Raw genomic sequence first — 17,292 nt, 5'->3', positions numbered from 1 at the left:
ATGCTGCTGACCAGTCTGTGGCGTAGTTCTCCACCAGAGTCTTTCCCTGCTCGTGATCTACCGAAGAGCCCGCTGCAGGGGACGGGATTTTTGCGTCACGAGACTGCAATCAAGAACGGTGCAGCTGCGTTCTTTGCACTTCACGAGCAGGTCTCGACTCGGTGACACTAATTTCAGCTACCAGACCATGCAGCGGGACACGAATACGAAAAGGGACGGCATTGACCTTTCGATGGGGATAATGGATATTATGTGGCATGGAAACGAAATAGGGAGAGCTCGCTTAAGCGGTTGAATGCTCTTGTCGAGAAAAAATAATTACACACAGGTAAACTTAATTAGATTGGAGGAACCCGTGAGCCTCGTGGCATGGTAACGCTCTCAAGCCAGCAAAACGTTGAGGTGAAGTCGGGACAGGTGACAGCCCATTGGCCACTTCAATTCCCTCACCGAATCCCCGTTGGCTGCCTCTCATCTCTCAATCTTTCACGGATGCCGTATTTCAGTCGGGAGTGGGATAATTACTCCAATAACTCGCCAGTAGCGCCAGCAGTACCGACCCAGAAGTCGTGACGTCATCAGAGGCCACCGGGAGATTCCGGCTACCGATCAGCCACCCTCGCCCTGGTGACGTCATACAGCGAAGGTCGCGTTCACCTACAGCCAGTAGCTGTCCGTTATCAGACTGATTGCATTCCTGAGGGGAGTAGGTATGGTGTCGTGGGTTGGCGAGTGTTGGAATTCGGGCCGGTTCAACAATCGTGATTTGCATCTGAACCTTGCTCTAAACAAGGTGAAGGCAAGACATAACAGTTACGTGTTTACGAATGGCATGCTTTTGAGATGAACCAGGAATACTGAAGGTTGAGGGGTGAATATATGACTAGCTGCAGGCGGAGCGTAAATGCATTATCTGATTTCACTTCGGATGAATACCTGCGCACTGAGATCACTGACATGCTTCTCGGCATGCGAGATATAAGTATGCTGATAGGGCATGCGATATATAAGTATGCTGATAGCTATCTTCTCAATGCTCGGTTTATGTGAAGATTAACTTAGACTAGAGGTACAGGTTTACGCGATAACTGTATGTTTTGATTTATGTTATGTTACGGGTGCATTAGTTTGGGTGATTGACTTGTATTTTTATCTGTATTATTTGGGTAGATTTGGGTAGCTGTTTTTAATTAAACTGTAAGGCGGGCCCGGGCCTTGTCGAACAGCTCTGCGGATCCGAAGGTTGGGACTTGAATTGTGAAAAACCGCCCGCCCGCCGCAAAACGCAAACACCGCAAAACACGCAAAACGCCAACGCAAACTTCGCAAAAAAGAAACAATCGCCCGCCCGTCGAAAACCGCAGAAAAACGCAAAAAGCCGCAAAAAACGCCCGTCCGCCGCAAAACGCAAACACCGCAAAAAAAAACGCAAACACCGCCGCCGCAAAAAAAGCCCGCATCGCCCGCCGCCAACCGCGAAACGCCGCAAAAAACGGCCGCCCGCCGCAAACCGCAACACCGCAAATAACGGCCGGCCGCCGGCAACCGCAAAACGCCGCAAAAAAACGGCCGCCCGCCGCAAACCGCCGCAAAAAACGGCCGTCCGCCGCCAAACGCAGACACCGCAAAAACACCCGCAACGCCCGCCCGCCCGCCGCCAAACACAAACACCGCAAAAAACGCAAATACCGCCGCAAAAAAACGCCCGCAACGCACGCCCGCCCGCCTACCCTACCCTACCCTACCCTACTCTACCCTACCCTACCCTACACTACACTACCACCGACAGTCCAAGTTTCAGCTAAATCGGCCCAGAAACGGCTGAGATATTGCAAAAACAAATTAATAGTATTTACTGGCGAATCCCCTTGGCGAGCGGTGCCTTGTGTCGGCCTTCGTTGTCAAAGGTCAATGACCTGCCGGCTCTAATGCTTTTCACTCAGTTTTTTTTAAGCGAACAACTGAGCCTAAAGCACGTGCCCTCTGCTCGGCGCCGGTCGCGGCCCCACCACGTGCACACCGCTGAACCCGCACCCTTGAAAAGTTGATACGACAAATGGGTGCACGCATCCGACTTTCCGTGAAAATTTCACCCCCGTAGCCCTTACCGTTTCCGAGCAATAGCGTGTTTTTGCCAATTCTAATGTTAACCCTATGGGCGCGCGAGCACGCGCCGCGGGCGCACCCCCGGCCGCATCATGCCCAAAATTTAATATGACCTACGTGTAAAGGTGGCCCACATCGCTGTAAAATTTCACGGCCGTAGGTCAACGGACGCCGCCGCAATAAGCGCTACAAAGTGACTACGTCGCACACGGCGGCGGGGTACTTTTTAGGATTTATAATATAGACTAGAGGTACAGGTTTACGCGATAACTGTATGTTTTGATATGTATGATTAACGGATGCATTAGTTTGGGTGTAGAAACTTGCATTTTTATTGGTATGATTTTTGTAGAACTGGGTAACTGCTTTTAATTGAACTGTAAAGTATGATGGTGATGCATGCGAGTTGTTCGAGCCCTTTGTAAGTTAGGATGTTACTGAACGCAACCCTACCCTACCCTACCCTACCCTACCCTACCCTACCCTACCCCTACACTACCCTACCCTACCCTACCCTACCATACCCTACCCTACCCTACCCTACCCCTACACTACCCTACCCTACCCTACCTTACCACTACCCTACCTATCCTACCCTACCCTACCCTACCCTACCCTACCTACCCTACCCTACCCTACCCTACCCCTACCCTACCCTACCCCTACCCTACCCTACCCCACCCTACCCCACCCTACCCTACCCTTACCCTACCCTACTCCTACACTACCCTACCCTACCCTACCCTACCCTTACACTACCCTACCCTACCCTACCCTACCCTACCCTTACACTACCCTACCCTACCCTACCCTACCCTACCCTGGCCTACCCTACCCCTACCCTGGCCTACCCTACCCCTACCCTACTCCTACCCTACCCTACCCTACCCTACTCCTACCCTACCCTACCCTACCCTTACACTACCCTACCCTACCCTACCCTACCCTATCCTACCATACCCTACCCTTACACTACCCTACCCTACCCTACCCTCACCCTACCCTACCCTACCCTACCCTACCTCCCCTACCCTACCTAACTGTACCCTACTTAACTCTACCCTACCCTACCCTACACTACCCTACCCTACCCTACAATCCCCTACCCAACCCTACCCTACAATCCACTACCCTACCCTACCCTACCCCACCCTACAATCCCCTACCCTACCCTACAATCCCCTACCCAACCCTACCCTACAATCCCCTACCCTACCCTACCCTACCCTACCCTACACTACACTTCCACCGACAGTCCAAGTTTCAGCTAAATCGGCCCAGAAACGGCTGAGATATTGCAAAAACAAATTAATTGTATTTACTGGCGAATCCCCTTGGCGAGCGGTGCCTTGTGTCGGCCTTCGTTGGCTCTGATGCTTTTCACTCAGTTTTCTAAGCGAACAACTGAGCCTAAAGCACGTGCCCTCTGCTCGGCGCCGGTCGCGGCTCCACCACGTGCACACCGCTGAACCCACCCCCTCGAAAATTGAATACGACAAATGAGTGCACGCGTCCGACTTGGCTTGAAAATTTCACCCCCGTAGCCCTTACCGTTCCCGAGCAATAGCGTGTTTTTGCCTATTCTAATGTTAACCCTATGGGCACGCGAGCACGCGCCAAGGGCGCACCCCCGGCCGCATCATGCCCAAAAATTAATACGAGCTACGTGTAAAGGTGGCCCACATCGCTGTAAAATTTCACGGCCGTAGCTCAACGGACGCCGCCGCAATAAGCGCTACAAAGTGACTACGTCGCACACGGCGGCGGGGTACTTTTTAGGATTTATAATATAGATGAAATTCAAGCTCTTCCAATTTTGATAAACAACGCAAATAGCTCCCTTGCTATGCTCATCCCAATGCATTTCAAAGTCGTATTTGACGACTTCACGTGATGTTATAGCATAAAAACATCAGTATTAATTACAGAACGCGCAGAACTGTGTCAATTAGTCACGACTGCACCTTCTTCTAAAAGTCGACCTGCTGCAACACCAAAAAAGTTGACCTTTCATCGCCTCGGTATGCCAGGCGACGTGTTGCTGATACAATTAGATGCTTCACGCGCGTGCGTGCCACAGTCAATGTTTTCCTCCGGCCGGGCTGCGGCAGATGTTCGAAAACAGCCCGGGTTCATCACGAGCCGTAACATCACCGGAAATAACCCCGCACACGGCACGTGATGCAATGGTAACGACAGCCATTTCCGTAGCTCATCCGTCAATAACCCGGTGATGTCAGATGAATTTCTTTTTCCTTGGGAAACATGTTTACCTATATGATTGCTCAATGTCCATGCTTCGTAATCTTGCAAGGTGAAATTGAGCAACTGTTTAGGTACAGGGCAGAAGGTGGCAGAGAAATACCGAATACGTTTTTCAGTTGATAAATGCGAGCGTCTGTGAGCTTATTTTGCATACCTACCTCACTCACGTAAATTTCCACGTGTGTTACGCGCAATAGATAATTTAACTAATGCGGAAAAAATAAGCATATACCGGGTGGCCCAAAAAAAAACGTTCCCAACTTTGGAGGCCTATATCTCAAATTGGAGTGCAAATAACGAGCCAAAATTTTCATCAAGTTTGCATCACTTCTTTGCGCATTGGCATGCCAAATTGTAACACTGTATCATCATTTTCAAGCCAGCAATCTTATGTTGAATCAAGTAAGATGTTTTTGCTTTTTTTGCCGATGTTGAACGGAAGTGATGATGGGCTTAGACGTACTACGTTAGAAAGAGATAGAAAAATAGAACACGTGAATGAAACCAGCACGTATGTTGTTATTTTAAATATTTTTTTATCCCACTTATGTGCCAAATATTCAAATAATGAGCCAAAATGGTGTTATATGGATGCCATTCGTTTCAACGCTAAGTCCTGTTTCGAGCAGAAGGAGTGGCACGGTGCATGGGTTACTGCTCATCGCCCTCCCTTCAAGAAGATCAAACAGTAAATCGACCGAATAAAGAAAAAAGCTAGACAGAATGTATCACCCTGAGGCCTGAACCATCAATGAGTCTAGTTGCCAGTAGCAGTCATGGCTGCAGGCCGTGGTGCCGAGATGGAAGTGGCCCGTTCACTCACATTTTTTTAGTAAACATCTGAGCAAAAAAGTAATTTTTACATGGCATGCTAGAAACACGAACCGTTTAAAAAGTAATTGACCGAATAACATAAAAATCATACCATTCACTGAAAATATATGCCGCATTGACTATTGGAAGTTTCAGTGTTGCATCTTTATCACTTTCTGAGAATTATTGATTCAAAGTTGGGAACGTTTTTTCTGGGCCACCCGGTATGTAAGCTTTAATATTGACATACCTACATTTATCTTATGCAAAGGGCCATAACAAATATAAACAAACCAAAATAATTGCAGTGTCCGCTACCTATAAACATTAAGGTACCAATAATACGCACATGTCCCTCATTAGCGGTGACATCACCCATGACCGGAAGGAACGTGCGACCTAATAACAGCCCCCCCCCTGGCTCCATTTGTACCCCTATTGATCCCAGTGCAACTAATACCCCTAATGACGTCACGTCACGTCTACAGCAGCACCCGTTCATGCTGTGCTCGGCGCTTCTTTCAGCGTCTACGTCTTCAGCTCGGTTCGACCGTGCCATCACGACGACTAACGAGATCTCCGCTGCCGGTACAATTGACAGGCTGTCGGATCGGGGGAGGCCATTAGCCGGAGCCGACGGCCTTGGCAGTGACGATGTTACTCTGTGACCGGTGTTAGGACCCCCGGTGGTGTGTCAGGAGCTATTCGCGGCCGCTCAATGCACGGTTCGTCGGAAGGTCATCTCAGGCTCAAAAGAAACGGTATATACCATTCGAAAGCTGACGGTGAGCTGAATCCAAAAATGTATTTTTTATCAAAATCGATCGATGACCTTTTTTGAAAATTGCGTTTTTGTAAAAACTTTATAATTTTTTAATCAACGGGCTGTCCCGGGCATTCTTCAAAAAATACCTAAACATGTTTTTTTCGAGTTCTAGTGAAAGCTGAACGCCAAAAGAACAATATTTAGCGAAGCAATATTTCCTAGCATTAATATGCGTCTCCCACAGCCGACAATAAGGCGCAATCACACAGCTCAATGTCACGATGGACCAAAGCCAGCCACTCAGAATCGTGAAATGACCCTTATCGACTCACAGACCCGGCGCTCTCGGCCCGCCTGACCGGCCACGGAAAGAACGTTCGGCTCTCGTTCTACCTACTAAACAATTGTCATATTTGTCAGTTTAACTGTCCACATCGCTATTAAAGTTATTCAGGATACTTGTGATGAAAATTCATTGTTCTGCTTGATTTACAACATGCTTTAATCTACATTTTTCTTATACATGTTTTGTTCCATCCAGCTGCGATCAGTGCCCGCGCAGGGGAAGTGAGCGGGGTTTCACTGTCAGAGGCTGTACTGGTGACAGCTGCTCGGCCGTGCGACCGGTCAAAGGTTACCCTGCCCCACCGGGCGCTACCCCCACTCCACCGGAGCTGAGGCCGGTGCAACCTCTGACATTTCAGAGCGGCCAATTTTCCTTATATGGGCATGATACCAAGCTCAATTGAGCAAAGTAGACATGAACGAATGTAAATTAATGCATGATGTGAAGATGACAGGGCAATGAATTTTCTTCACAGGTATCCTGAATAACTTTACTAGCGATGTGGACAGTTAAACTGACAATTGGTCCATCGTGACACTGAGCTGTGTAATTGCGCCTTAATGTCGGCTGTGGGAGACGCAAATTAACCCTCGCCAGCACATGCCATTTTCCCATCCTAGAACGCACATGGGGGGGGGGGGGGGGGGGGTGGTGGTGGTGGTTGCCACCCCCACCCCCCGCGCCGTTTCGTTCCTGTTGGAGATAGAGCTTAGCGGTAAAGACCAAAAAGATTCTTTGGGAAGAGACGAATCCATTGATACCCGATTTTACCTTCTCAGGTCAGTCATTGACCTTCCAGGTCAGGTCAAACTAAAAAATATTGCTGTTTTGGGGGATATCAAGTGCGCTGCTTATCATATACCGATGATGATGCCGTTTTCTGGTGCCAAGCCAGCTAGAACCTCTTTGTCACACTACCCGACCAGATTTTTGCTGCTGAGGTCATTTCAGGTCAAGTTAGGTCAAGGTCAGTTATATGTGTTTGTATGTCTGTGTGTGTCTGTGTGTATACTGATGTGTGCACCGATTGTTTTTGTGTCCATATTACATGAAATCATGATCTGAGAAGCTTTTACCAAAAATGCAGTCAAAAAAACTTCACAAAAAGTAAATTCAGCTTGCCTAAAACGCAATTATCTTAGATGACCTAGGTTGACCTTGACCCTGACCTTGACCCCTGTACATCGTCGAACAACATGTTCCATGATAGGTGGGAGGTAAGACTGGCAAATAAGGTCGAAATCAAGGTGTCAAAAGCTCACAAGGCCCATGGCAAACGCAAGATGTTGAGAATTGGCCATTTGGGTCATGACATGACCTAACAAACAAGGTCATATCTCCGAAACCAAAAATCACAGAAACTTGAAATTTTCAGTGGACATCGAGAAAGGATAAAGGAGCAGCTATACCAAAAATCAGCCTTCTAGCTCTAAAAATGTTGAGTGCAGAGCAGAAAGACTACCTGGGGGGGGGGGGAGGGGCAACCACCCCCCCCCCCCATGTGCGGGCGAGGGTTAATGTTTGGAAATATTGCTCCACTAGATATTGTTCGTTTGGCATTCAGTTTTCGCTGGAACTCAAAAATGCATGTTTATATTTTCAAGAATGTCTGGGACAGCCCGTTGAATAAAAAATTATTAAGTTTTTACAAAAACGCAATTTTCAAAAAAGGCCATCGATCGATTTTGATAAAATTACATTTTCGGATTCAGCGCATCGTCAGCTTTCGAATGGTATCAATCGTGTCTTTTCAGCCTGAGATGACCTTCCGACGAACCGTGAATGCGCAGCACGTGCAGTGGAGAGGAGGGTCGGACGCATAGGCGCGGGAGCCGGGGGGGCAGTGGGGGCAGTTTGCCCCCCAACTCTTGGGCCGTGGGGGCGGTGCCCCCACAGCTTTGAGACGGAATACCACACTTTTTTTGCAAATGTTTTCTTTTTTTGTTGAAAAAGCCGAGGGGTGAAAAATAAGTGGCCTAAAACCGATGAGAAAACTAGATTTGGGGGTACCATAGGTTAATCTCTATTATGGTGTGCCCCCCCAGTCGGAAAGTAGTTCCCGCGCCCCTGGTCGGACGGATGAGGTGGGCTGAGGGGTGTGGATATATTATGGAGAAGCAACAATGCGGCATGCATAACGCCGGCAAACTGTAAAAAGAACGTGACAATTACGTTTACAACAAATCTTTTAGATACGACGAAGTGTTGAGCTGCTGCCTGCTAGTAGTGTCCATTTTTTTGTGACTTCTCACAGCATACCAATTACAATCACAGCCGGATCAATAGACATTTTTCATGATAACCACAGGTAATATCCGATGTAAGTACCTGCACCTATATTACCTACATGAAGATAATTGTCCGCACTCGAAGCACGGTCTGGCAATATCATTGGAAGGCATTAGACATTATTGAACAGATATCAACACGTCGGAGAAGCTTGCAAAAGGTTGGGTCGAGACTCGAGTGCAAGACATGTCACAACAAGGCAAGCCGTATTTTCGATGTAGATTTACCGGAGCTAACGTAGGTAATATTATAGGCATATCTACTGTGAACAGCTAGGTAGGTGTTACCAGCTTAACTGCGTAAGCCGAGCAATTAGAGGATATAATTTTCGGACCGAATTCCACTTATTAACACCGTAAAGTGTCACGCATTGCATTATTAGTTCCAATAGAAAAATCTATGTTCATGCACGATAACGTTTTCCAACGGAAATTGATTTCTTCATATCTCATTTCATACCTAAATCATGCGAACATTTGCGCTGTGCTATAAAGATTATGCACATTCGTGACGAATTGTTCGGCAATGCCTCTCGCAACAAAGAGCATGTTTCGCACGGTTCATCATGAGAATCATGGAGATAAGAGGCTCAGTTCGGAGAAGATGACCAAAGTCTCCAACTATAGGTAAATGCATCCTATGGCCTCATACACAAAGAAGACTCTTTGTTTCGGAAAGGCGTGCAATGCGGCATATGGCCATGAAACACCGCCACTATTAAACAAAGTGTAGTGACACTCACATGGTATCAGCCATCAGGGGGTGGTTGAACCTAACGGGCGGGGTGTGACATTGAGCTCCGGTGCTGGGGGATAAGTACGGCCAAAGCTGGGTGGGGCGGCGGGGCTTCCTAGCTCAGAGACCGGAACAAAGCCGCGTTCAGTTCCATCGGGGCCAGGGCCGGTCACCACGCGGCGATCCGGCTGGGGGACAGGGGAAGAGGATGGATTGTATGTGACATATAGGCATAGGGTTACCTACATATGTAGGTAGGTATAGCCTATCGGGTTCGAATGTAGCAGGGGGGGGGGGGGGGAGGCGTAAGTGCTAAGACGCGACCCGATGAAATAGCAATGTTTTCCTCCGGCCGGGCTGCAGCAGATGTAATAAAACAGCAAGACTGCGTTAGAGTTGGGTCCGTTCTTTCTTTTTACTATTACTTTCGCATTGAAATCAAATGCAGTGCCAGCATAGACCACAGCAATTGTAACATGACGAAGTATATGTACTGTACCGGTTTCGTCCATCATAAAATGAGCTAAAAGGTTGGGATGGAGGTTGGCGGAGTTAAATGCCCGACCATAACGCGCAGAAACAAATTAACGTAGGTACTTTTGAATAATAACGCGTGTTTTCAGGCAATTCGACGAGCTTGCAACAGTCTACTTTTTTGTTATTGATAATAGTCGCTTTTGCTACGTGGGGACCGTGGGGTCATTTTTGTGATTGTGATGGTGCTTTGATCTGCTTGACAAATGATGATAACATAACTTGTATCTCCTTAAGTTCCAACTCCAGTCCGAATGTCTCACTGAGCGCACCAGCCAACACGGGCAAGGACACGTGCTCACGTGTAGCGGCCACGGGGCAACGTGCTAAATCGACATGGGCTCGCAAGGAACAATGGGCCGATCGTCATCGCTTCACGCTCCAGTGAAAGATCAGCTTGCAATCATAGCGTACCTATCCATATCTTCATCGATGAATGCCTGCGAGTGTCTACCGACTGTGGCAGCAAGCACCTATCATTTCTAGCAGCAATATAATCCATAAAATGATCCTAATTAAGCACCGTATTTGTGGCTGCGACACTGAACTCTATATTGGCCTGCGATGTCTCTACGAACTTATTCACGTGGTTCGGAAACTGTAGGTATAGACAGTGCACTGTTACGGTTTTGGGAGCAGAGGGCCAGCCACACCATTCTAAACGCTTTTTGTTTCACAAACAAGTCAGTGCCGACTGCCGAGATTTGTAAAGTAATACGCGATTTAAAGATTTTCAAGGCTTTAGCTACCGCTCGTTCCATGCCAGCCAGTCTAATCTCACACCTCATGGAGTACAAACAATGATATGAACTATAGAAGTAATGGTTCGGTGGTACCTACCAATAATAAACGACATTCAAGACCCGTTGATCGACAGACAAATGCAGCTGGTCATGGTCCCCAAAAGTCACGTCTATTTGTATTACTGGTAATCACTCATACCCTGTAAAAAGGCGTCCAGACTGTCCGGATACAAGTCCCAGGAATGTCGGAAATTTCCTGTATCGCCTAAGTCTGGCAAAAAAGCAGTGCGCTCGCAGGAATCGTGCGGTCGTATAGTACGCGTGATCACGGGCTGATTTTTGTTTCGTGAATCACGTGCCCGCGTGGGCGGCAGGAATCACGATTCACAAACCACAGTGACGATGTTGGTTGGTCAGTCTGAGCGGAATGTATGCAGGTAACCCGCAGGTGGGCCGACGCCCCACACCGGGTGTGTCATATGCAGGGTATATTGAGTTACAGTGTCATATGCAGGCGGTTCACGATGGGTCGCATTGGTAATGGACAGGGAAGGATATGGTTGGTGTTACGACTCGTCAACTAGCCATGCTTATTATCAATAATATTTTCTTACGCTCTATTCCATTCGTGATCGCAACTCGCAAGCGACCTGGCATAGTTACCATCGATACTTCGTAATATGGTCTATGGATCGACAAAGACTTTGAAATGGGACCGGTAAGGCTCCGTTACCGGTGAGGCTCGAACCCACTACCGCGAGGTGACGGGGGTTACATAATGCTCGTAAGCGATGTTAAGGAAAACAAGTTACAATGCATCGGGAAACCCGCGCCTATTTATGCAATTATTTCTCTAAGAAGGTAGCGCCTATGTTTCCACAATCAGTAGCAATCGAGCATGACATGCTTGAGAGGTTAGACTGCAAAAAGTCTACTATCGGCGTTTTGTTAATGGCTGTAAGAACCGCTTCATTTGGGACAGTCCAGTCGTCTTTTCATAACATGACCGCAAAAACGCACAACATTCATTTCTCCACATGAAACAATTAGGCATGCTTACCGGCCTGAAATCCAGGGAATCTATTTAAACTGGATCATACAAGCACGCTCCACGACAAATTTCATACTTCAACCATCTGTAAGTAAATGGACCATCCCATCCTGATTCTCACGCACCATGCAGTCAGACGCAGTACCGTGGTCTACATTACTCACTACGTATGGCCAGAGAGACAGATTGAATGAAGTAAAATGTCGACCACTTTTATGCGGTTCTTTCCGCCATCCACGAAAATTGACAATTTACAGAAGAGGGATAGCTTGGCTCCAACGCAAAATGTTTGATCTAATCCGTCTAACCAGTTGGCTTGATAACATAGGTGCTGTATATGTAGAGCAAGAACCACACTCCAACCGCCCTCCCTAGCCCTCCAGCGAGATCCCTAAACTTCTGAGAAGCTTGGGACAGACCCAACACCGTCAAGCGTTCAAGCAGTCACTGGACACTGGAGTCTGTACAGTTACGTTGACAGTCGAGTCGCGGGGGTGAAGGTGTCAGGCCCATTTCTGTCCGATGCATCTCGTCGAGTCTCGATACCCTGAGTTAGACTAACGACTACAGCGCCACCAAATAAGCTAGGTGGCGCCGAGGTCGGAATGACGCCTTAGGTAGGCCGCTGTATACTGAGGTCTAACACGCTAGCTAGCTAATAATGCTGGGCAATCACGTCAAGCACACTTTATCGTGCTGTTATGCGATGATCCCAGCAGACCCATGACAAAACACTTCATAAGAAAGGAAAGGTTTGAGTGAGGAAGTAGCATGTCGTCAAGAGGCATTACCCGGCATTTAGGTCCAGACTTATCCAGTACTGACGCACAAAGCCAAACAGTAGACATAAATGCTATGATTTTTTCCCGCACGTTGCTGCTAAAAGAACATTGCATCACCGGAGCAATCTTTTCAAATTACTTTCACCAAAGCGAACTACCGCAAGGGCGAAATGTCACCGAATTTTACAACGTCCGCCTTTAGATATCTATCCTAGACTGTGGCAAGGGGAAGCGGCACCGCGTCGCACCGCTAAGCCGTCAACAAACTATTCCACTGAGCCTCGTGGTGACGGGCCATAGGGGTGCGCCGGGGACATCATGACGCGGCGAAAGACGCCCTTTGCATAACACATTAATCATGCATGCATTAGTGTCATGATAGCTAGAGCTCATGTTACCTACATGCGATAAGTCCCAAAAAATACCAGGAAGTTGGCAGAGAAAAATTTAGAACACTACCAAAGTCCCCAAAATATGCATTTGTCCCGGGATTTCGGCACTTATCTGTTGGATGGAGTATTTGTGTTTCAGAGAGTGCAGTTCCCGATTCCCTCCCCTTCTCCGTGCCTTACCACTCCTTGCGCTTCGGAACGAGGACAAGGGCTAGTTGTCTGTGTCTGAGCCAAATGCTTGGCTGATTTGGCTCACAGCAACTGTGATAATTTCACAGTTGTGATAATTTTACAGTTGTCGACCACATGACATCAACGAAACAAAATGTCACAGATGTAATGAATAAACTGCACTATTTTACAGCTAAAGGATACCAAAAATCCAGAATCAAAGTTAATCAATACTTCTAATCTAATAGTCAATCAATACTAATAGTACTTCTAATCAGAATCTAATAGTCAATCAATACTTCGCAGTTCACGTTAAGGGGTAAAAGGATAAACTATTTAAGTAGATACATCATAGCCATGTATTTTTACTGTCAAGCAATGGCGTACACATCAAAACAAGTTACTTTAGATCACTTCACTAGCCGTCGAGCTGTGCTCTTTCCTCTATCAACAAAACATCATTTCATGCCCCGCCTAAGGAGCACGAATTCCCCTCAGCTAACCCAGCCCAGCTCATATCACAGCCTCACAGACCCCTCCCACTCTCCCCGGCGTGCTCCCACCCTCTCCCCTCTCACCGGTGTGAGTCGACGCACGCTCGGAGCGCGCGCACCGTCTCCGGCCCCACCTCCGTCAGACGGGTGATGAGCGGCGGCCCGTCCGGATCCTCGCCCGGTTCCAGCCGCATCAGACAGCTCAGGCGAATGATGGCCGTCTGGGCTCTACAGAGAATTCCCCTCAGACGGTTACGGGAGGCCGGGTCCGTGCGACCGGCCGCGCGCATACGGTCCGCCTCGGCCAACGACAGACCGATGATATCGCTGAGAATTGCGTCGGTGAGGACGGCATCCGCCGAGCGCGTGCCGTCGTTGAGTTTCACCTCGAGTCGCCAGCGACCTCCACTGATGTTCAGGCTGCTCGTCATCGTCATGATGAAGGCTTTGACAGTCAGCGACTGTCCGGGCCGCCACTGGGAGAGGTAGCCGAACGGCGGCTCCGGCGGCGGAGCGGGCGGCTCGTCCGGCTCCAGCCACGAGGACAGGTCAAACGAGGGCGCCACGCGGACCGGAGAGGCCGTGTACCCGGAGCTGCGCTGTGGGTGATCAGGTCTGGACGCTGGAGCCGACACGGACGCAGGAGCAGCTTGTGATGACAGCGCACCGGAGCGGATGTATGTGTCTAGGCTCTGTTGACGTTGTGTGGGCTTTCCGCGGCCCGATGAGGCCGTGACACTGCTATCCAGACTGCGCGGTGCACGGTTCTGGGCCGGAGCTGGCCTGTCTGAGTCCCACGGTTCTGTTCGACGCCGCTTCACGGAGGCCGGCGCGGACTGGGGATCCGGAACGGCCACCGGCTCCGGCGCTACAGCACGCTCCACAGCAGAGTCCACTAAACTGTCCAGGTCCAGCGAGGCCAGCTCGGCGTCATCCACGTCATCGGCGTCATCGAACGCTGCCACGGCTGCCGCTGATGACGCGGGGTCGCCCGCACCCACAACGGCGTCCCCGTTCGGCATCTCCAGGGCGGCTAAATCGGCGTCATCGATGCCGTCATCCGGGATGTCTGGGATGGCGGCAAGGTCGGCGTCATCCAGTCCGTCATCGAACAGGTCGGGCTCTGGCGCGGGCCCGGCGCGCGCCACTCCCGCCTGGTCGCTGCGGTAGCCGCTGTCCTCGTCCGACGGGCCGGGAGGGAGGCCGCCGGCGGCGCGCAGCCGCTCCTCGAGCACACGCTGCTCGGCGCGCGGGTCCTGCAGCTCCTCCACAGCGCCACCGAGCACTGATACCGAGCCGGCCGAGAGCAGCAGCACGCCGCGCCGGCACTCGAGCGGCGGCCGCAGCAGCAGCTTCAGACCGGCCGGGGAGGCGGTACTGAGCGCCGGCAGTGGCTCGCACTCCAGCGCCGACACCTGCTGCACGCCGTCAGTGAGGGTGAGCCGCAGCGCGCGGCTGGCGCGCGGCTCCCAGGGCGCGCGCGGCTCGCCCACCTCCGTGTTGGAGCTGTCGACGCGGCGCAGTTTGAGCAGCTGACCGTGGGCCGGCTGGCTGACGTCGACGACGCTCAGCAGCTGCACGGCGCAAGGCTGGCGCAGCGTCACCAGCGGCTGCTGGGCCAGTCGCGGCGGCAGCACGGCCACCGCCAGCGCCGCCAGGTCAGTGTCCAGCCACTGGTCCAGCACCAGCCGCTGCAGCTGGGCAGTGGATGGTGTACCACCCACCGAGCCAGCCACATGCTCCAGACAGGCGGCCAGCCACTCGTCTGAGACAGCAGTGATGCCCTGGCCATGCAGCCATGCCCGCACTGCACCCAGCTGTCTGCCATTCGCCGCCATTGGACCAGCACAGGGTTCAGTGAATACAATCAGTAACCCTCACGGTACCAGTGAAGGCATGAGACTTTATAGCCCACCAAGGAGTCAGCCATTGATAAGCGATTTCTGAAAAAGACAGCAATGGTTTGGTTAGTAAATAGTAATCATGAAATGATTAATGGCATGTAAATGTAGCTGCAGACATGTCTCTGCTGCAGTGCACTGAACTGATAGAAAAGCCTGACCAATCACTTCAGCACTTCAGTCAGCTCTGTTTGCAAAAAAAAAAACTTTTAATAGTTTAATGAATGTTCTCCAGTTTCCACATTTCAGTTCCATCAAAGCTGTTATAAGCTGAGTGAGCTGGAACAGCCAAGACACCATAAATTAGCACATTTTGCTATTTGCTGTTGCTTTCAATTAGGCACAAAATAAATTCTAATTTAATATTCTAGCAATTAGTGAGCAATCAGTTTCAATCATTAAAGGAAAAAGTTCACTTTAAACATGGGATTTTGAACTGAAATAGCAGTTTTGTAGCTTGAGCTGAGACAAGCACAAATCAGGAGCTTTTACAACCCAACAATCACCCTAGACAAAAATATTCGATTTCTCGTTACGCAAAGAGTGCCTTGCAGCCCGACTGGAAAAAATGCCTCCACTACGCTGAAGTTCTCGGCGGAGGTGATGCGCCGAAATTTCGGCGCAAGGGTTTATGCGCCGAAATTATTTTACCAAGCCATGCTTCATGCGCCGAAAATTTTCCAGGCTTACTGATGGCTGCAGGCTGTAGCCACGCACTTTTCGTCGAGGGGGGTGGAGGGGGGGGGGCTGGCGTGTGTGTGTGACTGTCTTCCAGTGACTACTGTCTACAGACGGTTGTTGGCACGGTCGACGGGATCGGGCAGACAAAAGACATCAGCAGGCCATGCGGGACCGAGCACCAGGGTTCCCTATCACAAAATCTCCTGACTCACAAACTCACTGGCATGTTCCATAACGTAACCTTTATTTTGTTGCCCGGCTCTGATCAGCAGTAGTGCCCAGCCGGTGACTGACGCCTGACGGGGCCTTCAACAGGCGTGGTGCAAGCACGGCCGATGGGATCGGGCAGATACCAGGCCACGCGGGACCGATTGCCAGCGTCCGCTCACAAACCACACGCCGGAAATACAGGAATCACAACGGTCAATAGGTACGCACACGATAGCATACGTTATCTGAACTAGGGGATTCGACAATCCATAACCTCACTCTGGATCGGTGAACTGTTCCCGCCGTGGGAGAGTCGCAATCAGGTTCACTGAACATGACTTAAATACCCTGAGACGAACACGAGACAAGATAAGTGATATTTAAGATCTTTAACTCCCGAAGACATTTAACCCTCGCCGGCCGAGGGGGGTTGGTGCCACCCCCGGACGTTTTTTTCGCGATTTACGCCGAAGTACGCCGAAAATTTCAGCACAAGCCGTCGATTTACGCCGAAGTACGCCGAAAATTTTCGGCGCAAACGCCCAACTACGCTCGAGTTCTCGACGAAAGCGTGCATTTTTTCCAGTCGGGCCTTGCAGAGGAATGTTATGTGTGCCTTGCTGAGGAATGCAGCCACGTCATCATCAGCCATGAATCAGCATGCTGCTTGCAGCCAATGCAGCATGCATAGGTTTGAACTATGCAATGATTGGTTAATGCGTGAAAGCCTCTGCACCAAACATTACGAAAGTGAGCAAGACACTCGGACCCTTTTAGTTTTAGTCTTATCTTCCACCAGGCACCAAGACATGCACCAAGGTATGCTACACCTCAATCTCATAAGCATTTCATAAATATCTCAATTTGGCCAAATTTATCATCAAACACTAACCCAAAGCTTTCAAAACTCGGAAAATATACATATTTTCCTTTGAGGACTCCAAGGGAGCCGCATTACACCGCAGCTTACATAAAACTTTTCTAATTTGTCATAAAATATTTATATTATGAGC

The 17,292-nt window shown here is 49.7% G+C and overlaps 1 protein-coding gene across 1 annotated transcript; it reads right to left on the bottom strand.

The window, feature by feature from the left end:
* Positions 1–13,334: 13,334 nt before the first annotated feature.
* On the bottom strand, positions 13,335–17,223 carry LOC122370981 (recQ-mediated genome instability protein 1-like). The gene is made up of 2 exons (XM_043347007.1): positions 17,172–17,223; positions 13,335–15,430 (listed from the first exon to the last, which is right to left on the bottom strand). Exon 2 carries the CDS (start codon positions 15,323–15,325, stop codon positions 13,568–13,570), a length of 1,758 nt encoding a protein of 585 aa, XP_043202942.1. The 5' UTR covers positions 15,326–15,430; positions 17,172–17,223; the 3' UTR covers positions 13,335–13,567.
* Between the last annotated feature and the right edge of the window lie 69 nt (positions 17,224–17,292).

This window comes from Amphibalanus amphitrite, unplaced genomic scaffold, assembly GCF_019059575.1.
Source record: "Amphibalanus amphitrite isolate SeventyFive unplaced genomic scaffold, NRLGWU_Aamphi_draft 000035F_arrow, whole genome shotgun sequence".
In the NCBI taxonomy this organism is placed as follows: domain Eukaryota; kingdom Metazoa; phylum Arthropoda; class Thecostraca; order Balanomorpha; family Balanidae; genus Amphibalanus; species Amphibalanus amphitrite.
The sequence above is the reverse complement of the archived record's forward strand: the minus strand, read 5'-3'. Positions and strand labels throughout refer to the sequence as shown.

Bases quoted from the DNA above. Each gene is read 5' to 3' on its own strand.
- LOC122370981 (XM_043347007.1), bottom strand. From the start codon at position 15,325: ATGGCGGCGAATGGCAGACAGCTGGGTGCAGTGCGGGCATGGCTGCAT.